The following is a 26,548-nucleotide window of genomic DNA, read 5'->3' on the forward strand; positions in this document are numbered from 1 at the left end:
CAGCCTGAGGGGCTCTGTTACCTCAGGAATCGAGGACAGGCCCTGCCCCCGGCAAGTGACGGCCCACATCTTCTCTGTTTTGGATCTTCCACCACATTCAGCCCCTGTGCCCGAGCATCAGCCTCTCCCTGAGGTGACAGACTGGAGGCCAGTGGGGATGCACTGGCACACTGGGAAGGATGTTGAACCTCAGGGACCAGAACATAGTTTCCTGGCTGAGCCTGCCATCAACCAGAAACTTCTAGGCTCCGGTACCCCAGGTGCATTCTCTTGTTATTGAGGTTTGGGTGGACGGTCATTTCTTGGCCCTGAGGATGGGGTGGATCTGCCCCCGAACGCTCCCAGGATGACAGACGGTACAGTCTGTGAGATAAAAAATGTCCCTCCTGCATGTGCGGCTACTTTCTGACCCCCTGCTCCTCCTGAGCAGAGAGAGATGTTCCCACAGAGAAGAGCGCACCCTGGGGAACAGTTGTCCTGATTTGCGCAGGGCTGAGGTCTGCCAACCCCAGAAGGCCCTGGGCACCCAGGAGAGCCGTCCCCAGTGAGGTGTCTGCCCCCACACCACCCTCTGCAGCCGTGCCCCCGCGCTCCCCACACCGCTGGCTTACTCGTTTCCTCCAGCCCCTCACGGGCCCCCGGCACCAAGCGAACCTGGAGAAGCATGAGGGGCAGATGCAGGTTTGGGGCACATGCCTGGGCTTGAATATGGGTTCACTTACAAGCTGGGTGATCTTGGGCAAATGACTGAGCCTCTCTCTGCCTCAGTTTCCTTACCTGTAAAATGAGAACCTCCTGTGGTTGTTGCACAGATTAGACAGGACAATAGGTACCTGTGCTTAGAACAGTGCCTGGCCCCCAGGACTTAACCCCCAGGGCGCACCTCAATCCGGTGCTCACCTCACGGCAGGAGCTTAAAGGTGCCCATGGAAAGGCTTGAACAACCTTCTGAGCTTAAGCTTGTGCCAGTGGATTTCGTCCTATGTTTCTTCAAAGATTTTATTTATTTGTTTGTCAGAGAGAGAGCACGCGTGCGCGCACAAACAAGGGGAGGGGCAGGCAGAGGGAGAAGCAGGCTCCCCGCAGAGTAGGGAGCCACGATGTGGGGCTCGATCCCAGGACCCCGGGATCATGACCTGAGCCGAAGGCAGACGCTGAACGACTGATTTTGTCCTATTAATGGAATACCTTTTCTACTGAAAAGGCCCAGAGTATCAGGTCAAGCCAGGGGGTTCTTCACCCACCCCCCCCAAGACCGCCTCCTGATTCACCCTGGCGCCCTCTGCTCTGGGGGAAGGAGAGGGCAGGACAATCATGCAGGACTACAGGGAAGCCCGGGCCTTGCCGTCTGACCAAGGGGGATGGCAGGAGCGTAAGGAAAAACAACAGAATCGCCCGCGGGCGCTGGGCACCTTGGCATTCATGATCCATCCTCACTGTCTTCCGAACTGAACGAGAGGAGCCCCGTTTTCTAGACAAGGAAACCAAGGCAATGAGATAAAATGACTCATCAAGGTCATGGGGAGGAAGTGGCAAGGCCGGGGCTCAGCCCAACCTAGTGCTCTCCAGAGACAGGTCAGACCCTGGGGCGCAGGCCTGCTGGGGGCCCAGGTGCCGCTTCTGCAGAAGGGCAGGTCCCTGAGGCTGGAGAGAGGTGCCGAGAGAAAGCAGCGGGAAGCCTCCCTTTCATTCCAAGGGATTTCCAAGTCAGCTTTTCCCCTTCCTCAGCCTTTGTTTGGCCTTAAAGCCAGGCCAGTCGCAGGAATGTGTAAAATGCACATTTGTCTCGAACACAGCAGGGCACTGCCCCCCACCTCTCCTGGATCCTGCACTGGAAATGTGCAGCCAGCTCAGGACAGGTGGGGGCCCCAAACCTCACCGGGAGTTCTGGCCTGACCCACGAAGCAGAGCTTGCCCTGTGGGAAAACCCAAGCAGGAGCCAGGAGCTGATGCCAGCTATTCTTACCCTCAAGTTCTGCTGCCTGCAGCGGCTTGGGTCCCCTGGGCCCCTTCCCGCCAATTCTTCCTTCCCCAGGTCAGCCAGGCCAGGGAAGAGGAGCGCGCCTCCCCAGCTGGGCTGACACACCAGGTATGGAGAACACCCACTCCTGACCCTTCGGTGCCATGGAGCCTTTGGGAAGTAGTCCTGGAGTTCTCGCTCTCCTCCTCCACCCCCCCCCCCCCGTCCCATCCCACCCCCGCCCCCGCCCGGGCCCCTCTGGCAGCCCCCTCCCTGCACCAGCCTTCACACCCCGAATGTCTTCAGGGCTGGAGATGGGGCGTTCCAGACAAAAGCCTGTTTCCTCCTCCAGGGATCCTGTCCCGCTGCCAGCCTATAGAGCCAGCCAGCCCCATGCTCAGAACTTTCCAACACATTCTTTAGGCCTGAGTGAGGTTTCCCCTGTCAAAGTCATGCCTGTATTTAATTCCAAAGGAAATTTCCCCATGTGCCTGAGTCCTCCCTAACCGAATGAGCACTGTTGCCGCACCTCTGTTAGAAACAGTGCAGGGAGCCCTTTCCAGCCCCCACCGTTTCTGGGGTCTTGGGGTCTACACAGCCTGCGCCCCCCATTTCCCCCCGCAGACAATGGAGTGGAACCACTGGGCCTCTCGCCTGGGTCTGACCTTTGCCAAACACACCTAGGACACAGCACTCCACCTGCACAAGACATCTGCTGCTCAGGTCATCAGGAGCCTGCCAGGAACGTGGGTCCCAAAGCACCAACAATGTCACAACACCCAGTATCAGAGCACCTCCAGGCTCCCAGTATGAAGAAAGGACCCAGTCCTGACCCCTGCCCTCCACACTGACTCCTTGTTCGGACTTGCCTGAGACCCCTTAGTTTTGGGGCCTCACAGTAGGACTGCTGGAGTTAGCAAATAAAAATACGGGATGCCCAGTGAAATTTGAATTTCAGATAAATGAGTGATATTTTAGCAGAGTATGGCCCAAATAGTGCATGGGACAGACTTATATTAAAAATCAGTTTAGTGTGATACAAGGCATCTTGTGTTTTATCTGCCAAACCTATCAGCAAGATTCAACAGGAGTGTTTCTTGGAAGAGAGTGAGAGCGGCCTTGAGCAGGAGGAGGCTGAAGAGGAAGGACCAGTGACCACAGAGAGACCCGTGAAGACAAGCCAACAAGGACCTCAGGGAGTCCACTCTGGACTCTGGGTCCTCGGCTGGAAGCAGAAGAACACCCGGAGGGGCCCCATGTGCAGGCACAGCTTCTGTACTGGGAGGAAAGGCCTCTGGATTCCCCAGGATGGCAGTGATTATAATAACCAAACAGTCCGAACAGTCAAAGCTCTGTCCCGTTCCCTGCCTGCCAGAGCTGTCCTACAATGTAAGCACTAATTTCTGTAAGCTTCACAACAGTCCATCGAGAGAGGCACTATTATTATTCCTTTCTATTTTATAGATGAGGAAACAGAAGAACAGAAAACTCAAGTAACTTGCCCCAAGTCACACAGCTCATGAGCAACAGAGCTAGGCTATGAACCCAGACCTGCTGGCTCCTTGCAAGGTCAGACGGCCAGTGGGAGCCACGATCCAGAAACCTGCCCCGGGCCTTCCTGTGGGGCCTTGGCCTTCCCAGCCGGCCCTGCCCTCCGCCCACGAGCATTTCCCAGAGGGGTAAGAAGAGCAGCAACGGAAGAGGGACAGAATCCCCAGTACCAGGAAAGGCACAAATCATGCACATGAACCTCAGCTTCCCTGGCTGCTCAGTCTTCTCCCATCCACGGGGGAGTACGGCCCACCTCTCCTTGTGCGTTTCACCCCGAGGGGGCCCCATGGTCCCCAGGTCCGGGAAGTGGAGGCCGGGCTGAGCGGGGCCTCTCGGGAGCCACCTCTCTTAGGACTGCTATTTCTGTTCAGGCCCGTGGTGGCTGCAGCCCCGGCACGCGGCCCCCTCGGGCCAGGCCGAGGTCCCACAGGGGTTTCTAGTGCTGCCAGTAACAGGCAGAGAGCCAGGGGCTTGCCAGGTTCCCAGGAACTGAATCCGGACTGGATCCCAGGAGGAGAGGCTGAATGCCAGGGAGAAACAAAGCCAGCTTCGCTCCTTCCGGCTCCTGCCCCAAGAGGTCTCTATGCTTGCCCTGCTCCTGCGAGCGCCTGGACACTGGGAGAGAGGGGCTCCCTCTCAGACTCCCAGCACCTTAGCACCAGCAGAGCTAGCATTTCTAGGTCACCCCCCAATCCTAGTCTTGACCCCCCGGTGCTGGAAGAGAGGTCCACGGTGAGGGTCTTTATGCTTTCTGTCATTTAAAACAAATGTTCTGGGCAATGAATGGCGGGTGTCAGAAGGAACGTCTGGGCGGTGATGGTGGGTCCTCACAGAGAACCAGCCGCACCCCCGCCCCACTGAGGTCACACCTCTCTCTTGGCACCACTGGGGTAGCAAAGAGCCTGGTCGCCAGCCTCTCTGCTGGGCTTCTGTGGCAGCCTACATTGTCTTCCTAAGACACAGACCTGATGACGCACATCCCTAATCATAGTTGTTCTGAAAGCTGCTCCGGCCGCGGGGCCCTCGAGAAAGCTGAGGTCAGACTAATCCAATCAACACCTAAGGGAGAAGACAGGAGGCCCTCCAGGCCCGGGAACGGTCAGACGGCATCCGTGACACAAGCATAATAAAATAATGTGACAAGTGGGGAGTGAGTCAGAAAACAGGTGTGTCCCCCAGTGACCTGGACTTCAGGCAGTGGGGAGCTCCCTACTCCGGCTGCAGCAGGCAAAGCCTAGAATGGCCCTACACAATATCCACCTCCTGTGGTTTGAATTCTTCCCCAGCAACCTTCAGACCACCAACCTGGCTCCCGAGGACCTTAGCACCAGATAGGGGGTGTCCTGGATAGGGTCTCAGCATTTCTGCCACTGGAAAGAGGTGCTCCTCACTCTTGCAAACTAATAACCTCGATTTTTGGTTTATGCATCAGTGAGGTCTGGATATAGTTGGCAAGAGGGCCAAGAGTGCCCAGTCTCTGGATCTACAGGGCTCAGGTGAACTGGATTCTAGTGAATTCATGAATGATTTGAGTCCCCCTCAGTCACCCTGAGGACACTCTACCTTGCAACTCACTCTCTTTCCACCTTCCCTGCCAGCCAGGATCTAGGTCCAAACTCTACATGGCATACAGAGCCTGTAAGTTCAGGTCAGCCTATGAGGTCAGTTCCCAACCTGCTTTCCTGTTGGGGTTCCTCACCACCCCCCTAAGATCCAATCTTAGTCCCTACTTCTAGAATGCCCTCACTGATTCATCTTAAGGAGCGGCACGAATGTCTCCTCCTCAGTGGCTCCTGACTCTCCCCCTGGCAGCTAGCACTTGCGTCCTTGGTGCCCCAGCCCTCCGTATCCACCCCAGGAAAAGTCAGGTCAAGAGAGGAAGGCATTTGGCCTCAAAGGACCAATGGAGATTTATAAGACTTGTCAAGACCCACCGTGCAAAAGCCAAGATTCAGGTTGTGGGGGGGAGCTTTTCTCTCTGATGGGTAGGCCAAGGTGACCTCTGGCCGCTTGGTTGTGGGTGTCACCAGGCAACTCAAGCTGGGAAATGCCTCAGTCCCCAAAGCCCCCTGAGACCTGCATTTCAGGCCCTGGCATTTTCTCACCCAGAGCACTTATAACATCTTTGGACCCAGGGACTCTTTCTAGAAATAAGTAGGAGAAACTGGAAGGGCAGCATCCCCAGCACCTCGTCATCCCCCCCCCCCCAACCCCGGAGTGCACGCGGGCTCTAGTGATTTGCTTGAATCAACTGAGGGTGGAGAGAGTGACACTGTGTGACTTTCAAGGCCGGGTCCTAGGAGGCAGTGCAGCTTCTGCCGGGCTCTTTCCATCTTGAGAGGTCCTCTGAACCAAGCCTCCATGTCGGGAGGAAGTCCGGGCTGCATGGAGAGGCCAGCAGCCTCAGCTAGGGTCCCAGGCAATAGCTGGACGCTGAGTGCAAAGAGACCCTAGATGGTTCTGGCCTTAGCCCCACTGAGTCAGCCCTGGCTTCAAGTCTGAGCTCACAGATTGCGGAGCAGAGATGAAGCAACCCCACTCTACCTTTTCCAAATTCCTGACCCTTCATCCATGGGCATAACAAATGGATGCTCTGCACCATTGAGTGTGGGGGAAGACTTAACTGGAGCAGTGTTTCCCAGAGTTGCTGGTGCCTCTGCCGGGCCCGTTCCCCTGCGGGTAGACCACAAAGAAGCACGGCTGGTTCTGGGCCCTCAGCGATCTCAAGCCGCCATTCAGAGCGAGGCGGCCAAATCCACATCCCTCTACTTCCTCGCCGTACAGCGTGGTGGCTGATGGTATGGCTCTTTCATCTCCACTTTGGCCCTCTCTGGCCTCGGCCACTCTACAACCTCTGTGGCCCTTGGCTGCCCTCCAGGCCAAGCGCGTTTGATGCCATTTTCCTTGGCCGGATGACTCCACTCACTGTTTAAAAGTCCAGCAGAGCTAGCATTTCTAGGAATTCAAGTGATTTTTCATAAAATACCAATCCGTGTTGATGTTGAGTCTTTGGGGTTGGCTGCTAGGGGTGCCCCTGTGGTCCTGATCAGTCTCTGACGAAGAGGCCACCCCCCAATCCTAGTCTTGACCCCCTGGTGCTGGAAGAGAGGTCCATGGTGAGGGTCTTCATGCTTTTTGTCTTTTAAAACAAATGTTCTGGACGATGAATGGTAGGTGTCAGAGGGAACGTCTGGGCGGTGATGGTGGGTCCTCCAGAGCCGTGCTGTGTCTGAGGAGCCAAGAGCGCTCCTTGAACTATGGTGTCTCAGGGCCCTGGAAGGAGATACCGAATTGTGCCAGCCCTCCTGTGGGGAGATGGATCGGGGATATCCCAGGTAGGTCTCCTGGGAGACGGCTCCAGGAAGCCATGACAGGAATGCCTATGGGAAGGCAGGTCATGGTTCCTGTTTCTCACAAGCTTTTTGCCACTAGTCTGGAGGGCTGCAGCTGGTTTACCCCTCCTGGCCTCTCTTGAACACACTCAGCTCCCTCAGGCAAATCTCCAGCACCTTCCTCTTCCTCCTTTTCTAGTTCTGAACTGATGCAGCTGTCTGTTCTGTTCAGGCCCGTGGTGGCTGCAGCCCCGGCATGCGGCCCCCTCGGGCCAGGCCGAGGTCCCACAGGGGATTCTACTGCTGCCAGTAACGGGCAGAGAGCCAGGGGCTTGCCAGGTTCCCAGGAACTGAATCCGGACTGGATCCCGGGCGGCCTCCCTGTGCCTCCAGTGCTCCCTGTGCTTCCAGGCCTCGGCCACTTTCTGTGACACACGCAACCAGAATCGGATCTCCCCTTGGTGCTGGCATCTGCCTCCGACAAATAGCGTTCAGCCTGGGAGGACAGCAGAGCTGTTGCCTGGGCAGCGGTGTCCTGGGCCTTTACACTTGTGCGACGAGAGGGGACCACAGCCAGTGCCTCGGGTTGCAGAGCAGGATGATGCTCCACATGCCCAGGGCGGGATCCAGTCGGGGCCTTGTGGGGGTAGCCGTCACTGTGTGTCCTCACCCTCAGAAATCTTACACAGCCCCTAATGAAATCACCTTGCTTCCCACAAAGCAATTAATAGGTTTAAACTTAGCCACATTCCCATCATGTACCTGCGCTCTCTAACCCTGGTATTGTTCATGTGATCGGTTGTGTGACCCGTTCACTCGTTCGAGGGGAAGAACGACGCAGGAAATGAAGAGGAGGACTAGGGCAGATTTCAGGGCAGGGTGCAGGGGTCTGCTGTGCTTTTCAGTCATTACAGCTGCCTCGGTTCTGAGAGTGTTCCTACTGCTCAGGGACATCTCGGTTACGTGCACAACTCTTCCTCCAACATCAGGGATGGATAGAGTTTCACAGTATTTACTCAGTTGGTATCTTGTTTACTCTTTTCATATGAGTCAGTGAGCTGACTCAGCCCAACCCAATCTCTTCATAATGATTTTCCTTTGCCTTGGGAAGAAAATAATAAATGTATCATGTCCCTTTTTACTCTTAGCCCTTGGAGATGGTGCCTATACAAGATCTAGTTTCTCAGAGTCTGGTGTTCTGAGACCCATCCCAAAGGTGTGGGGCTGGAGTCTTCAGTGGAGCAGGTAAGGTCTTCTCTGAGAAACTACAGTACGGTGATCTTGCTGACATACTGAAGTTCCCCAACTGGACCTCTTCTCTATATCCTCAAGCTGAGCCATCAATGAAACAGGCCTCAGAGGGAGACGGAGGTCAGGAGATACTTCAGGAGGCAGTTCACCTGCCGAGCGGCACCCGAGCCCTCCAGCCTTCCCAGAGGGAGGCTGACCTCTGCTGGAGTCCTGAGCAGCAGGAGTCTGAGGCTTCCTTCCCATCTGGGCCACACAGGTGACAATAGCGATCTGGGAGCACCTGTACACCCCTCCATCTGAGATGAACCCCTATCCCAGCATTTTCAAGAGCCCCCACAATGCTGGCGACCAGGATTTGTTCAAACTTCAGGGTCCTGCGAATTGTCTTCATGGTCTTCAGGATTCAAGCCACTTGAATGGAGGCTGGCATTACTCTGCGGGGGGGGGGGGGGGGAGGGGGGGAGTGTCAAGTCCCAGCTACAATGGTGGGGATTCCACTCAGGAAGTGCAACAGATGGATCCCCTTCAACAACCCCTCTTCCTGTGAGGCCATATCTAAATCCAAATGACTCAGAGGCCCCAGTGTGGGCACCGGCCTTTTTCAAAACAGGGGTGGGGGGGCACCTGGGTGGCTCAGTCAGTTGGGCGTCTGCCTTCAGCTCAGGTCATGATCTTGGGGTCCTGGGATTGAGCCCCGCATCGGGCTGCCTGCTCAGCAGGGAGTCTGCTTCTCCCTCTCCCCTGCCAGTCCCCCTGCTCACGCTCTTTGTCTAAAAAAAACCCCAAACAAAAAACAGGGGGTCTTCACCTTTTTTGTGCCATGGACTCCTACGGCAGCTAAATGAAGCCTATGAAACCCAGCTCAGAATAATGCATTTAGATGAATAGAGGAAAACACACAAGGTTACAAAGAAAAAAGACTGAAATACAATCACCAAAGTATTTTTGAGACGCAGTGGTATGAGCTTCTTTACTAACACACTCCTTAGCGAGACCTACCAGCAGGCCTGACGACGACCTTAATTTCTAAGCAGTGATGAGTGCAGATGCTATTTCAAGACACCTGCAGTGGTAGGAGAATGGGAGGTTGGTATTGGGAACAAAGGCGCCGCTTAGAACACTGTGCTTTGGTGCCTACACTCAAGATTGGAGAAAGCGCCACTTGAATTTCAAAGTTAGTGAAGACAAATACGGATTTCTTTTCCACGAGTTCTAAACAGGTTAAGGAGGTGATTCTCCAAGGTTAAAAACCACTGCTTTGGTGCCTCCAATCTTGTGCCCTCTTTTAAAAATACATCTCAAAGAATTCCTTCAACTTAAAAAAAAGGGGGGGGAAAGAAAATTTAAAGCAACATGAAACAAACACAAAGTTGTTTTCCCCATGCAGAAAAAAAGTCACTTCCCCAGCCCTCTGCCAGGCCGCTGGACGGGGGAGCCAGCCTGGCGTTCACCCTGGGCCTTGAACACGCTTCCAAACCCCGCAGTCCTGGCCTCTTTCCTGCCTCTCTCCTCCCGACACGACCCACAAAGCTCTACCACCACGAGGGCTGCAAAAGGGGCTTGTGGGGTTGTTCAACCTTCCAAGTTGAACCATTTATGTTAATGAGCCTGGAAAAGGCCTTAATATGTTTCAGGTGTGGAAAAACATGCTTTGGTCTCCTCTTGCCAACAAGTTGCCACGTCTTCTGGTGCCTCCCTTGGGTGGGATGGTGGGGGGAGAGGGAAAGCCGTAGCTGTGTGCCGTGGCCTGTGCACGGTGGTCCCGGCACACCCACGTTTCCTGTCCCAGACAACCCGCAGCCACCCATCCTCAATGAGGCACCAGCCCCGAGGAGTCCAGCCAAGCTGAGAGCCAGGCCCCCGGTTCTGGAAGGACCCACTGCCCCCAGGCTAAGCTCCCCAGGTCTGCTTCCTTCCTCACTTCTTTTTTTTTTTTTTTTAAAGATTTTATTTATTTGACAGAGAGAGAGAGAGACAGCGGGAGAGGGAACACAAGCAGCAGGAGTGGGAGAGGGAGAAGCAGGCTTCCCGCCGAGCGGGGAGCCCGATGCGGGGCTCGATCCCAGGACCCCGGGATCATGACCTGAGCCGAAGGCAGACGCTTAACGACTGAGCCACCCAGGCGCCCCTCCTTCCTCACTTCTTGCTGGGCAAGCCACTGACCATCACCAGGCCACACACAGGAAGATGAAGGGTGCTAAGTGTGGCCACCTATCATGGCATGTGCCTGGCACCTGATCACTATGAATGGCTGCCCATCTAACCCTTCTGTAGCGTAATGTTGTACAGGAGGCTAGGCTTTGGAGAAAAACAGACTTATTTCCAAATCTCAGCTCTGCCACTTACATGCAGGTCACTCTGTGCTTCTTTATTTTTATTTAATTTATTTATAAGATTTTATTTATTTGAGAGAGTGCACACATGCACGAGCCGGGGGAGGGGGGCACAGGGAAAAGCAGGCTTCCCGCTGAGCAGGGAGCCCGATGCGGGGCTTGATCTTAGGACCTTGGGATCGTGACCTGAGCCAAAGGCAGACACTTAACTGACTGAGCCACCTGGGTGCCCCTGTGCTTCCTTGTCTTTAAAACAGGGCCAGTAACCCCTGTTTTAGGCAGGTTTGGTAAGCATTAAGGAAAAGAGCTTATATGAAATGGTCACACAATACCGGGCACATAGTAGGTGCTCAGTGAATATTCTTTTTCTCTTCACCTTCCAAATCTTAGCAAAGCTCTTGGGGGGGGAGGGGAGCAGCTCTGCCAGGCAGGAACTGAGTAGGACTACTGACCTTTCTGCTGTAGGGTGTGTGTTCTTTCCGGGGAAGGAGGTCCCCAAAGACGTTGTCGGGGGGAAATGGGGCCTGGGAGCAGTGGAAAAAGCAAAAGGGTGCTGGGTAGGGAAATTTGTGCATGTGGGGTTGAACCTCCATCCCGTGGCTTCCAGGGCTTGAGAAGGATGGAGGCTGCTGGCCTCCATGCACCTCAAGCCTCCCGGGGCCCCAGGGGCCTGGCATGCAGGCCCTCCTCTGTCCTCCAGCCCCGACATTTTCCACCGCGACCACTATTCACGAGGCGGAGGCAGTGGGCTCTCCCTGCCCTCTGTGCCTGCTCCCTCTTCAAGGAGGCCCTGAGTCACGAGACCATGGAAAATTCGGGCTGTCTCCCTGTGGCTGTATTTTCCACATCACATCGTTTGAGATGTGCCAGTGGCCAACTTCTTCAGATACAGGCGCATGCCACCCACTTAAAATGCTTTTCTCCGGTGCTTCAGAATGTTCCTCTTCAGGGGCTGCGGGTCTCACACCCGAGGGGTGGCAAGAACTAAAGAAAGTGGGTGAGAGATTCCACGGCTTCATGAACACCCCTCCTCTGCCCTCCTCTTCCCGTGACCCCAGGGGGCTCTGCCCTCCCCGGAAGGGAGATTCCAGCGTTCACTGCCACGGAGTTGTCCTTTGGTGATTTTGGCTTTTCATTCTGGGGGGGGGACAGGGGGTGTTTAATGACTCGATATAGAGGACAGGAAGGTAACGAGAGGTGGACGGGTTGTGATAACCTCTTCCAAAGCACCTGGTATCACGGCTGCAAACGTTCATGACTTTATCAGAAATACATCTTTTGATTCAAAAGACCAACATTTATGGAGGTGAAAGATGAAACTGACAGCAGCGCTAGACGGAGCCAGCGTGTGCAAACATTTCCGCGACCCCATCCCCAGTCATCTTCCCTATAGCCGGCCGGCCGGGGCACGGCGAGCAGGCGCTCCTGCCCGACAGGGAGACCGAAGGAGCTCGTCAGACGTGGGGCGTGACGGTGAGTCCCTATCCTCACCCAGGTCCCTTCCACTGGCCCGAACTGTGAGCCAGAGGAGGACAGGGCATGACCAAGGCCTCCTTCCAGGAAGCCCTCCCTACACCAGTGGGAATTAAAACAATGCTACCACCTCCACCAAACCTTCTCCCTGGAAGTCAGAGCCCCCACCTGAGGCCCCGACAGGAAAGTGGGAGGCCTCTGAATGCCTCCATGATTCTTTTAGGAGACCATGGTGGGGGGGGAGGGTCTTATAAAGGACAGTGTGGAGAGGTCACAGATTGTAAATGGTCAAGAAAATCACATCTTTGGATCCTAGAGCTGAATCTCCAAGATGTAGCCTGAGCCTGCATACAACCCGCCTGGGGTGAGAGGCTGGGGCAAGGGTGAGGACCTCTGGGGAGTGGTGGCAGATACACCTCAAAGACACCCCTTGAAGCTGTGGCTGCCATATGGCAGAGGCAGCCGCTGGGGCCGCTGCTGGGAAGGCAGTGTCTTGACCAAGGGCAGCAGAGCCCGGGGATTTCTGTCTAGCCTTTCAGCTTACATCGTGCCTCCAGTCACGGAAACCAAGAGGCAAAAAAAGTGTCCCCCCTCATGCTCCACCGGTGGGAATGTACCTAGGGCAGCTGCTATGGGAAACAGTATGAAAGTTCCTCAAAAAATTAAAAACAGAATTACAATATGATCCAGCAATTCCATTTCCGGGTTTATACCCCAAAGAACTGAAATCGGGGACTCTAAGATATACGTGCACATCCACGTTCATAGCAGCATTATTTACAATAGCTAAGAGGTAGACACAACCCAAGTGTCCACTAAGGAATGGCAACAGAACGTGGCACATACATATGATGCAATATTATTCAACATGAAAGAGCAAAGAAATTCAGACACATGCTACAACATGGATGAGCCCTGAGGACATTACACTAAGTGAAATAAGCCAGTCACAGAAAAAAAAAATACTGTATGATTCCACTCATACGAGGTCCCTGGAGTAGACAAATTCATGAGACAGAAAGTGGAAGGGTGGCTCAGGGGCTGGGGGAAGGGAGGCCGTAGGGAGTTAGAGTTCAATGGGTATAGTGTTTCAATTCTGCCAGATGAGAAGATTTCTGGAAATTGGTCTCACAACAGTGTGAATGCACTTACTACTGAACCGTATACACAAAAATGGTTGGGATGATAAATTTTAAGTTGTATATATTTTACCATAATTAAAAAAAATATTCCATTAAGAACATGGGTTTTAGGAGTTTAGGAATCAACAAGACCTAAGTGATTTGTTTTGTTTTGTTTTAGTACTGGCTCTGCCACGTAGCTCTGTTGTACAACTGCTCTGAGCCTCAGTTACATCATCTGTAAAATGGGGTCAACAGGGTATTTGCCTTGTATGGTTGTCACGTGGATCATGGGAGGGGAAGTTGGTCAGATCCCAAGCACAGTGCCTGCCGCACAGCCAGGACTCCACAAAAGGCAGCTTTTAACCTTCATCATCATCTCTTACTATTAATGTCATTGTGGTCATTAATTACTATCGAGCATTCAATACATCACAGCGCTGATGGGCTGGTCTGAACTGTTACCAGGATTTACCCTAAAAATGAGAAAGAGGTGGATCTGGAGACTGGGTAGTTAATCTGGTCACTTTCTGAGCCGTACGGACTACATGAGGGAATATGGTGGGATGTTGTGGCCTTTGATACTATTTTTTTCCCCCTTGATGGTATTTTTAAAACAAAACAAAATGGACTCAGGAGCTTTGTGGGTTTTGCAGAATCATGCCTAGGGGCCAGGAAGGGCAGAGCCACGCATCTTACAGCCAGGATGCCAAGGCTCAGTGGTGAATATGGTCCAGGCTGCTCTCGGGGGGTCCGTAGGTCCCAGCAAGCAGTGGACAGCCACACACCCGCATGGGGAGCTCTTCGGCTCCCGACATGCTCCAGTACTCAGAAGCCACAGAAATCGGCTTGTTCTGCAGCAGACGCCATCAGCCTAATGAGATTTCAAATCAAATCACTGTCACTTAGCTAGTGGCCCCAAGCAAAAGCAGACTGTTCCACTTCTAAGTAAAGTAAAAATTTCCAGATTCTAATCTCTGAGGCCAGGCATTTTGTAGGGCACGAGGGACTCAGACCTTGAACTTCAGCAGGATTAAGCAAAACTTTGTCCCCACCAACGTGTCCACCATCTAAAGCCTGTCTTCGTGGTTCTTTCCTGTGGCGACTGTGTGGAACCTCAACACACTGTACATACAGTGCAGGGCATGTGATAATGTTTCAGACACAGGATGTTACTAACTCAACACATAATTTCTAATTCCCTGGCTGGGCTCCAGAAGCCCTTGCTGATCTAATTTCTGCCCCGCCCCAGCCTCCTCTGCTGTGTCCCCAAGCGTACATCCAGCTCTGGCGCTCTAAACTATGTAGTGTTCCTCAAACATGGTCCTCTTTCCATACGCCTCCTTGACTTTGAACAGAGAACACTTCTGCAAGGAATGCCCTTCTTTCCCACAACTGAGAATTCCTAGACATCACTCAAAATACAGGTCAACTGTCACCTCTTCCGGGAAGCCTGCCGAGAAATGTGAAGGGTCTAAGACCTTAGTCTACTTGCAAGATGACAAGTGAGCCCTCACAGTGTCATGGGTGGCAGCAGAAGACATGAGACTCCTGGGTCAGAGACAAAGGACCTGATTGCTGACAGCGTAGAAACAGCACAATTGCAATAGTTCCAAGCCCCTTGGGGCAACACGGGGGGGGGGCCCGGGGGTGCTGTGCATTCAGTGGGTATGCATCGGGGCTAAGGAATGTCAAGCTTAGAGAACCCAAATCTTCTATAATGGACTGCAGTCAAACCTGCTCTCCTCTGCCCAAGACAAGGAGCTATCTGTCTTCCAAGGCTGCTTGCTGTACAAACATTCTTGACAAGACAGTCTGACAAAAGGGCAATGAGTGTCATAAAATGAGCAGAAATGCCAGAGACTATGAAACACTGTCTCCCAACAAAATCCTCCCTGCTCCCTGATCTGGCACCTGCACAGAGCTCCCACCATGCCCCGGATGACCTCTGCGTTAGGAAATATGAATTCACCTCGTAATGACCTGTGTATTTTTTTGGCCCGCTACCAGCCTGGGTGCTCTCTGATGTTAGGAACTGTCTTTCGCATTTATCGGTCGGACACGCAGAAAGTGCTCAATGAATGTGCAAATAAATGAATGAGTCGAATAAGTAATATTGGGAATTTTGATAGCTATGGTTTTGGGGCAATTAAATAATAACAACAGATGGCTGGCATTTACTGCTGGTTTACTCTTGCATTCCAGGCAATGTATGGCGTGTTTTTTACCTGGGTTGTTTTATCCGCAGGACAACGCTATATGGAAGGTACTTTATGAACCCGCCTGTACCTATGGGGAAACTAAGGGTTAGTGCAGTTAAGGAATTTCATCAAAATCACACGGCTCCTAAGCAATAGAGCTGCCCTTTGAACTGGATCTGCCTGTACCCATGTACTTAGCTATGACGTGCTCTCATACAGCGGTGTCTAAGCATCTGTTGGTGTTTGTGGAGGGGTGAGGGGAGAAGGAAGGAGGGAGTGCCTTTTTGCGTTTACAGAGATGGAGGCAATAGCCTGCATGTCACCGTCACCCACTCCCCCGAGTGACTCATGGCCCATCAGCCTCTTCACATGGATACTGAATGCTCGGAGAGTTCTCCCCGGAACTTCACACCTTCCTAATCTGCCCCACAGTGGGGCAGATGGTGTCTGGTCTTGGGAACAGCCTGGAATGCAAAACTGACCTTTCTCCCTGCGCAAGGGAGTAAGGATGAGCTCTGTCTGTGAGGCCTCTATATCTGCTATGACTTACAACTCAAAAACAGCCGTTCCTCTTAACCTAAATAACCAAAGAAATATAAACAAAAAGAAGATCTACATGATGGCCCACTGTAACAGCCACCGGTGGCTGAGGGTAAAATTAGCACAACCTTTCTGGAGGAAAACTTGGCAGTATCTCTCAAAATGTTAGATATGCACCCCCTTTTACTTACCCATTTAATTTCTAGGACTTACAGAGTGAAACTACTTGCAAAATCATTTAGAAGTATAGATAGACATTTATGGCAAAATTATAAATAATTCAGAAGCTCCTTTTTAAAACATTAAAAATATGTAAAAATTGATAAAGGAAAAAAATCTCTGCACATTTCAATTCCTCCAGGGATATCTACTATTGATGATGTAGCATATATTTTTGCTCAGCTTTTTATGCATACTTTTTCTTTCAGAAAATGAGATTCTTTTATATGCAGAGGATGTAGAGTATACTTTTTATACTTTATATAGTACATATACTGCTCTGCGATTGCTTTTTTTTCACTTAACATTTTACTGACGGCATCCCTTCATATCAGCCTACATGAAACCTATATGAAACTCATTTGTTAACTTCATACTATTTTGATTTGGGAAGTAGAATCATGTATATTTAATGAATTCCCTTTTGAAGGATATTTAGATTGAGGAGAGTATAATGTAATATAGTCTGCTTCTAGCTCAAAAAGAAATGCCTACTGCTTCCTAAAGTCTGCCCACCCACATCAACTTTTACTTGGGGATCGTTTATCCATTTCTCAGAACCATCCAGAGCTCCTCAATTTTTCCTATAATTTTTTCCTACTGGATTAAGGCACAAGGGCCTTATACTTGGCCAGAAATCACAAAGTCAACTCAAACTATAAATTTAGACATGCAAACGTACCCAGATGTCTGGTTATAGGACTAGAGACCTGCAGGCTCGCACAAGACTATTTTATCACTCTTACAACCCTAAGTCTGTTTTCTGTAGAAACCCGTATACATTCTGCCAACTTCCTGCAACTTGTCAGCACCTGACCATCCCCTATTCATGTCACTCACTGTGGCCCCTCCTTCCCTCAGTGTATATCCCCAACGCCCAAACCAGACACAAATGACTCGAAAGGACAAGAAAAGCAGAGTGAGTCAACCTGAGGAAAGAGCTCTGGTGAAACCCGTGACTCAGAGGGTGAGGCGGGCCCCTGGAGAGCTTAGCCCCAGGCTACAAACATCAAAGGGGAGAAGCCCCGTGGAGGCCTTACACAGACCCTCAGCTGCCGGCCAGATTCCATTCTTTTTGTAGTAGGTTGCTGGGAACCAGGGGAGAAGCCGGTGAGAACCCAGTTTTAATTACTTTTCAATAATAACGAGCCTTACACAAAGAGCTTTTATAAGTCTTGCCTTCCTAGATTCTCACCCAATTTTGCCAACCACGGATTATTAGCCCCATTTGGTAAATGAAGAAACTGAATCACAGAGTTCAGAGTTCATAAGGGTCAGGGCAGGGTCTGAACCCAGGTGGGCCTCACACCTTTTTCTGCCTGGGACTCCACACTAGCCTCCCTGCCCAACGGGACTCTCCAGAAGGCAGGGCCACTGGGAGTGGACTGAGTTTCTCTAACAGACTCATGCTTTCCCCTATGCATTTCCGTTAAAATATACCTCCTATGACTTGTTATCATGGTGCCCTCAGCAATTCCACTGAACTGATAAGGGTGACTCCAGCATCAAATGTCAGGCTACTAGGAGCAAACAAAGCTGGTACCCAACCTGTGCACTGATCATTCTCTGGGCCAAGGTAGTCTTGGTGACTTGAATTGCTACGATTTGGCTGTCTGGAGCAGTGAAATGTACCTGCGGCCTCAGACATCTTGAGCAATCTCTTGGAATTGGTTCGACGTGATTGAACCTGTAGGTTCCAACTGGGTATGTTCAGCTGGAAAAACAAACAAACCCACTCTTCTAGATCGCGTTCTAACGTGAAAACTGAAAAGACAGCAAAAGCATGATGTGCTAAGCTTTGTCATTGTGAGCCGTAGCTTAATGAGAGGACATGTCCCTTCAAAATGGGGCCTTGGCTAATTGGGCAAGATTCTTCATGTTTGGGGACACAGTTCTATAAATAAAAGCGTCTCGCTTCTGCATCATGGTTTGTCCCCTCTCTGGCTTCCGGCACGCCACTTTCTTTCTGACCCCTCTGCTCACAAGTAGCCCAACATCAATCAGTCCACCCACTGGCCCGTGAAGGGAGCGAGGCTGAGGGCTCAGAACAAAAGCCTCATAGAAAGACGTCAGACCCCATCACCATCGCAGGGGCCCTCAGGTGGAATAATGAGGCATGCCGGCCTGTTCCCCGTTCACAGCTGAATGTAAAAACAGACCAATGCCTTGCGCACACTGTGCTAAATTTCCTCGACAGGCATACAGGATTACTGCCTGTCACTTTCCAGGGGCCTCCTCGGGTTACCATACATATTAATACACACACCCGCATTTGAAGAAAGAAAAATAGGGCGTGCTTGGCGGTGATTTGTAATTGAATTCATATGGGAATTTTAAATCCTGAAAATTTAGCCCAGGTTTACAGTATTTTAAAGTTTGGACAGCATAGGATTTTGTCCTTTTGAATGGCAAATCTCTTCTCTTTTCCATTTCAGAGAAAGTTTCTTCAGCTCAGCAGGCATTTCCAAACCAACTGCAAAAATCATTATATTCAGAAATTAGGGAAAGGGACAGTGATGACAACGTCTGTCCCTTTACATCCCTTGGAAGGCAATCTAGTCTTTACGGTTTCATACTCACTTAAAAGGAGCTCCTGGTCTCTGTCAAGATGATGCTCAAGCCCTAGCCCAATTGTGTTGGGACAATGGTGACCCAGGAAGCAAAGAGGAGTTGAATGGGAGACTTCTGTGCACACGCGAAACCAGATCTCGCTTCTCTGACTCTTGGCAAAGCCACACTGACGAGAGGGGCTCTGCTGGGAGGGTACACACACCACCATTTCTGCCACACGATATCCCTTCCAGAGGTGGCTTGAAATGTCTCCAGCCTGTTCTCTAAAGACCCACGGGATTTGCCAGACACTGGCCAGTCATCAGGTGCCCCACAACTCCTTTCTAGCCAAGCAAATTGGGATTTATTCCCACAGAGAAACTCAATGAGTTCCTATCCCAAGGGCCCTCAGCAGAAATCAAGAAAAACTGGGTTTCTAGGCTCTATCTCTTCCCGTCAACCTCCTGCATTCTCAAGGCCATCATGTATGGGAGTTTGGATTGCACACTGCACAAAGGCACTGCATGTCCTCCATCACAGGGTGGACTCTTCAAGAGACTGTTCGCAGGTGTGGAGATGCTGGGCCTCCCAGCTGGGCCCGAAGCACAGCCGCCTAGGGCACACAAGAGCACGTACACCTGGGCAAGCTGGTGAGCAAGTTCACTGGCGGCAGCACGCACATGTGGTAGCTGCTCCCTGACTCGAGCACATTATTGGCATCTTCAAGATCTTATCTCTCCCCTGCCCACCACTCTCAGAGCCTCAGTTCCCTTACCACAGGGCTCAAAACCTGACCTGCTCCCCTCCCTTGGGGCCGGCAGAGGGGGCACGGGGTGTGGGTGTGGCAGGCCACCTGTGCACCTGGGCCCCGGGCAGGTGCTGGCTAGTCATTGTCAGGCCTGCTGCCCTCTGGGCTCTGAGAAGCTCCTCAGAGCAAACATGGACCATTGTGCAATAAGATGCTTTTTTTTTTTTCACTTGACAACAAAGACTATTTTTCTTTTCTAATTCACAGCCCCGAGGGTTCTGTTTCCCTGCTCTTTCTATTCCACGGCTTCTGCCGAGGCTTTCTCATGGGGCCCCAACCAGACCTAAATCTGTAATACTCTGAAGCTCTTCCCTCTTGGTACCATGACCGTATCTATGGCTGTTTGTTTCGTTTTGTTTTTCCTTCCCTCTCTCTCTTCCTACCTTTGAAAGCTAGCTTCTCTTCCCTCCTGACCTTAGTCAATCCTGTCTCCACTTCAAAGGCTTCTGTGACCAGGATGACCCAGCCCGTAAGTGGCAAACTCATGCTTCTAGCCTCGGCTGCTAGAGCTCTTTCCATTTCAGCACAGATCTTGCCCCCCAGGTCCCTCAAATGGTGGGTCACCATCATCACACACAACCCTCCGGACCCCCCGGCCTGAAGTAAATGTCTGAGCTCTGTGCCAGAAACAAGCAAAAGAACCCACCAACTACCAACGACATCAACACCACCTCCCTAGCTCTGATGGGTACACTTCTCTTCCTGTGATGACGCCAAAAGAGCTGAGGAAAAAAATCCCTGACCCCTCGGAGGGCCAGGGAAGTGCTCTGCACCTTGGAGGGTAAGAACTTGTAGCTGAGGTTTGTGTCAGGCACCTGGGCACAGAAAGACTAGTTCCTGGGGTCCCCACAGAGGACACACATGTTTACGGCTGGCCACGTCACATGGCAGTCATCTTGTCCACTCCTCACCAGCCATCCGCATCCAAAGCCAGCCACCTCTTTGAGAAGGTAAAGTGCACCTGAGTCACCTGGGGCCTGGGAGTCTGGAGACCAGTGACTCCAACTGGGTCATCTCCCGACCCGTGCCCAGGCTCTCCTTCTGTGAAATGTTGCCCCTTCCACCACTAGGACTCTGTCATTTTTTAAGAACCATCCCACCACTGGACAAGGCAGCACACCACTGTGGAGTAGGAACCATCACAAGGGGGCCAGAGCCTGAAGCCTGGAGCAGGGCGACACCCCTTTTCCCTTAGGCCGTGGGGTTCCACTAATTAAGGTGTTGTCGCTCTCAACCTGCCTGGTCAGGGCCGAGACTATAAAAGGCCTGGCCACACCAGAGGCTTTGGGGATTCCAGGCTGGACGGGCCAGGTTTCGCTGCCAGGGCCCTCAGTCCGTGTACCTGGTACTTCCTTGTTCCCTTTCAGGACTGAGAGGGAGCCACGCAAGTGACAACGGAATTTCATTTCTCTGTTGTTTCTGATGCAAAGAGCGTTGCGCTAGAGCCTGTTACCAGACCGCATCGCTCTGGTCAGAAATGTGGGACCTGGGGAATCTTGCTAGAAAGGAGGCAGGAGAGGTGAATGAGAGCTCCCTTCTGCCCACGGCCTGAAGTCTGGGGCACCCTTCGCAAGCTAAGGGGGTGAGCCCAGGAGAGAAGACAACTCACGTGGCTCCTTTTGCCTTCTTCATCTCCCACAGACGTGATGACCGTCTCGGAGAAGACCGTTTGTCCGGTCTGGTTGTTGGTGACCTACGGCAGAGCAAGGACAGTGAACATGAAACAGAAGGAATTCTGGGCAAATCTCATGAGCTGGTTTCTTTTTTTTTTTTTTTCCATCCTCTGAAGCAGGAGCGTCTGCCAAAGTCGACAGAATGCCCACTCCCCCCGTCTTCTTTCTGATTCCAGCAGCAGGCATCGGGCGGACGGGCCCCTGTCAGTGCAGCCATCAGAAACACAACGGAGTCTACCTCACGGGGCTGCTCTGCAGCGCAATGAGGGGGCTCGGGGCAGAGTGCTCAGCGCAGAGCCTGGCACGCGGCAAATACTCAGCAGGAGCTGTTCTTGGGGCTCACCACCTGACACTCAACGTGAACGTCCTTTTCAACAACGACAGGTCTGGGTGTCTCATCAAACGTCTCATGAGAAGCAAGCAGGTTTTAGCTACAGGTGCCCCCCTCCAGATTCTGGTGAAATATTTCATCTCAGAAGTGCTTAAGTACAAAGGGAGGCTCCCCTATCTGACTGTGTTCGCTAGCAGCAAACATCTCCAAGCTGAGCCTCCGCGTCCTGCCTGTGCCCCGACTCCTGCCCCATCCGCGGTCCTAAGGAACACTTCAGCTGGGGATGAAGAACAGAAGGGATGCCGGCCCAAGGAGGTAGGAGATCTGGGTTCTTTGCGTCTCGGCTCAGCTACCAACAACCATCTAGTGTGTCACCTGGAATAAGTCACTTCTCTGATTCACGATGTCCTCATTTCTAGGTCATCTGTAAAGTTCCTGCCAGCTCTAATATCACAAAGAGGCTGCATCCAGAACAGAGTAGAAACACAGCCTACTTTGTCATAGTGGACCAAGTTCGAGTTCTGAGGAGATAAGTATCATGTCTTCACCAACATACTTTAATACTTTTAGCTAAATAAATCCTCAGATTTTTGCCGAATTAACTGATGGCATAGTTTTTAAAAATTCTACGGTCTTTTACTGCAGGTACAGGTTGCAGAACTTCTAAGAGCCTTTATTATACTAATGTGCATTTCCTTATCTCTAGGAGAAATGATTAAGATGTTTTCCGAATATGTTTCACCACCAGCCAGCCCCTCATGAGGCACTGCACAGGATAGATGCTTCATAGAACCCACTGGAAAGCCGCTCCATGGTGCTGATGACCTAACTTTACTGAAAGAAACAGGAATAGAAGAACAACTTGCTGTTGCAAGCACTTTGTAGTTTACAATGAGCTCTCACGTACCTTAAGTCATCTGACCGCCAGGCTACTGTCATGTATATATTGACCTCCCTATTTCATAACTATGGTTAGTGAGGGAAGTAAAATTCAAATGATTTTTCAAAATCATACTAAGACAAACCATGAGAGACTATGGACTCTGAGAAACAAACTGAGGGTTCCAGAGGGGAGGGGGTGGGGGGATGGGTTAGCCTGTGATGCGTACTAAAGAGGGCACGTTCTGCGTGGAGCACTGGGTGTTATGCACAAACAATGAATCATGGAGCACTACATCAAAAACTAATGATGTAATGTATGGTGATTAACATAACATAATAAAATTAAATTAAAAAAAAATCATACTAGTTACTGGTAGGACTCACACTTGGATTTTCCAACATCTACAAGAAGCAACCTTAAGCAGAGCCAAACCTGTTAGCTAATTATTGTCAAAGAGAATGACTTAATATTGGTTTTGACAAAAGTAAAACAATGACTTTTGGAAACATTCTCCAGTCCTCCGATGAGCAATGCTAAAGGATTCTGGTCAGCAGGTGACTCGTTCATTTATCCAGGAGTGGGGTGGGGGGTACACGCTGAAGCTGGGCACAGCAGGAGGAGAGCCACACAAAGGCTACTTTATAATCGAGGCAATGGCCCGTAAAAATTGACCCCTTTATGCTCCATGACACAGAAACACTCTTGTTTCAACCAAGTCATTACCTGAGCCCTTGAACAAAAGTGAGAGTCTCTCATGAGAGCCATTGGGCCTTGCATATATGAGCTGAGATGAGTTTTGAGGTCAAGTTCCTTGATGCTCACAACAGAACATCAACTCAACAGCCTCTACCAATGACCCTGAATATCTAGGCGCCAGACTCTCTTCAAGAGAAACCAGGCTCACAAGGTCTGCCCTCCCCATCCTGCCTAAGTCACACTGGACACATCTCATGCCAGGGCAGGTTAATGCTACGTGCCTCTGGATTTGCAACGTTTTCTTTCTCAAGTCAGGCGGGGAATGAACCTGCTTGCTCCTCATGCCAGATATTAAACCAGAAGACACTTAGCCATGTGGTGGGCTAGAAACAACTCTGCTATAGAAATTTGAGTGGATAACCAGCAAACGAATATTCAGTCATGTGGCAATAGAGGCTTCCCTTTCCGAAGACGGAGAATATCACATTTGAGGTCCTCCTAAGGAATCAGTGAAAATCTATTCACCAAACATGGCCTCTATTTCAACTCTCTACTAAAACACACATTAAAACCTCTGAGATAAATTCCTCAAATTCAATACTAGAGAAGTATCTCTCTAGACACTTGTTTGCACCCTTTTATCAGATGATAAAAACCCCCGACCATTCCTTTGCAATCAGACTGGCAGGCAGCTTAGAGTTAAATTTATTACTTAAATGCAAAAGCAATTTAGGGTTCTGATACACAGCTCTCCCTCTTAAATAACTCCCTTTCTCTGGTTTTTAATCTGTATTTTACCAACTTCATTTGCATTTTTGGCTTGTGGATCAAATTTGTAAACAAGACCTTAGTTCTCTGATGGGATGGGGAGCTACGGAAAGGAGGTGTGCTGGCCACGGCCACCCTTACCTTGTGAATTTCTCGGTGCACATGGATGGTATTATTTCCCACCTTGGTTTCCGTGTTGGTCTCATTGTGGTAGCTGGAAGGTAAGCTTGCCACATTCACTTCTGATGTTTTAGCAGCAGCTTCTTCTGCTTCCATCTATTAAATCAATGAACTTAATGAGCAAAACTGTTTTCTCTTGATATAAATCAGTCCAAGAGAAAATAAAGAACCACTTCTCTTTTCCTCTTCTGCCATTACAAATAATGGTAGCAGTAATAGGTACCATTAATGACCCACCAGGATTAGACATTGTACAAAATGTTTTACAAATCTCACAGCCTCCCTAGGAGGTAGGTGTGAATATACCCATTTTACAAATGGGGAGAGTAAAGCTCAGGGAGACTGGATAACTTCTCAAGATTATCAGTGTAGGACATCACTCATGATCAGGGAAACACAAATCAAAACCACAATCAGATATCACTGCACAGCTGTCAGAATGACTAAAATCAAAAACACAAGAAACAACAAGTGTTGGTGAGGATGTGGAGAAAAAGGAACCCCCGTGCACTCTTGGTGGGAACGCAAACTGGTGCAGCCACTGTGGGAAACAGTACGGAGGGTCCTCAAAAAGTTACAACTAGAATTACCCTATGATCCAGTAATTCCACTACTGGGTATTTACCCGAAGAATACAAAAACACTAACTTGAAGATACATGCACCCCTATGTTTACTGCAGGATTATTTACAATAGCGAAACTATGGAAGCAGTCCAATTCATAAATGAACGGATAAGGAGGATGTGGTATATATGTATATATGTATATACAATGGTATTATTCAGCCATAAAAGGAATGAAATCTTGCCATTTACAAACACATGGGTGGATCTAGAGGGTATAATGCTAAGTGAAATAAGTAAGTCAGAGAAAAAACAAATACCAGAGAATTTCACTCATATGTAGAATCTAAGAAACAAATGAATGGAAAAAAAAGAGACAAACAAGAAAACAGATTCTTTTTTTTTTTTTAAGATTTTATTTATTTATTTGACAGAGAAATGAGAGAGGGAACACAAGCAGGGGGAGTGGCAGAGGGAGAAGCAGGCTTCCCGCGGAGCAGGGAGCCCGATGCGAGGCTCGACCCCAGGACCCTGGGATCATGACCTGAGCCGAAGGCAGACGCCCAACGACTGAGCCACCCAGGCGCCCCAAGAAAACAGATTCTTAACTATAGAAAACAAACGGATGGTCCCCAGAGGGGAGAGGGGTGGGGGGGCTGGGTGAAACAGGTGATGGGGATTAAGAGTACCCTTATCCCGGTGAGCACTGAGTAATGCACGGAATTGTTGAATCACTGTGTTGTACGCCTGAAACTAATATAATATAATTTATTGGAATTACAACTTAAAAAAATTCACTGTCGTCTATCCACAAGACACATAAAAAAGAAAAAAAAGGACTGTCAGGAAAGGGCCGAGCTGGGATCTGAGCGTGCTTCCGCTGAACAATGCTGGCCCCTGACAGGGCTGCTGGGGCCCCGTCCATCTCCTCGTGACCTAACGCGGAGGTCACGTGCATTCAACTGCCTTACATGCCAACAACCAGTCCTGTCTCTCTCTCAGAGCACTCTCTGGCCGCTCAGTGTGCTCAATCTGCACAGATGCTAGGGAGTTAACACCCCAGGAACCGTCCTCAATCAGTGAGGGGCAGGCTATGGGGGAAAGTACCCCAGCTCCCTCTCCCTTCAAAGCGGCAGTCTCTCTCTGAGGAACCCCAGTGGACGGAACCCCAGCGGCGCCTAGCAGGAACCTGCTCATTAGCACAGCCTTTATTCCCTCTCTTGTCGTCCATCTTACTTTCCCATTTCCTCCTAGAGTTTCTGGGACCATTTCCCAAATAAATTATTTGCTCCCAGACCTTTGCTGTAGGGCCTGGTGGTGGGCAGACCCAAGCAGCCCCCAGGACAGCCCCTTCCCTGAGTTAGGGCCACAGCTATGTCTCCTTCCCCACCCCACCTCTTGGGTACAAGAGGGACCCTTGTAGAAGGTCAGCTGACTAGTTCCCAGGGTCTACCCTCCTTCTTGCTCTTCTTCCACATGTGTTCCTCTCTGGTGTCAGGTTTCTGAGGCTGTTCTCAGATCCTCCACGTTCATGAGCCTCCATGACATCTACACCAGATATATCAGTCAACCTGAATCTGTACCCAATTTCCCCTTATGGATTTACCGCTGCGCCCCACCCCGAGTGGGCAGTTGATAATGGGAGCAGCTCACAGCTGGTTGGACTCAAAAAGAGGCCACATCATGGACTGGCTGAGCCAGATAACTCTCTCTCTAGGAATTTAACACAAGAGACACAAAGAGAAGTTCTAGTTGGTGGCTGGCAGTTTTCCAACACTATCTTTGATTCTGAGCTATTTTTACTTCTTAAAACTAATCCTCAAAAAGATCCTCCTATTTTTTTAAAAAATCACTGTCTTCTATTCCCTTATGTACCAAATGAGGCACCTCTTTTCCTGTCTCTCCCAACCAGGTTTGCTGAGCTGGGGTGGACGTGGGGAAAGAATTGCCATGTCTCAGTGCAGCACAAAAACACTGAACTCCAAGCAGGGAGTCTGGAAGACACAAAAGCTCAAACGATCAAATAAGGACTTTGTCAGAAACTGCTGTGTTTGATCCTGAGAGGATTGCCAAGATGTCTGAAACTCAGTCACTGGCTTCACCATCACCATCAT

At 50.7% G+C, this 26,548-nt stretch overlaps 1 protein-coding gene across 2 annotated transcripts in view; it reads right to left on the reverse strand.

Moving 5' to 3' along the window:
• DKK3 (dickkopf WNT signaling pathway inhibitor 3) overlaps positions 1-26,548 on the reverse strand; it is a 44,324-nt gene that overhangs the window by 11,218 nt on the left and 6,558 nt on the right. For both annotated transcript variants that reach the window (XM_027581071.2, XM_027581072.2), the window contains exons 3-4: positions 23,832-23,966; positions 20,949-21,032 (exon numbers count right to left, since the gene is read on the reverse strand). In XM_027581071.2, coding sequence (XP_027436872.1) covers positions 20,949-21,032; positions 23,832-23,966 — 219 coding nt within the window. The remainder of the gene's footprint in view (positions 1-20,948; positions 21,033-23,831; positions 23,967-26,548) is intronic.

Source organism: Zalophus californianus, chromosome 11 (assembly GCF_009762305.2).
Source record: "Zalophus californianus isolate mZalCal1 chromosome 11, mZalCal1.pri.v2, whole genome shotgun sequence".
NCBI lineage: Eukaryota > Metazoa > Chordata > Mammalia > Carnivora > Otariidae > Zalophus > Zalophus californianus.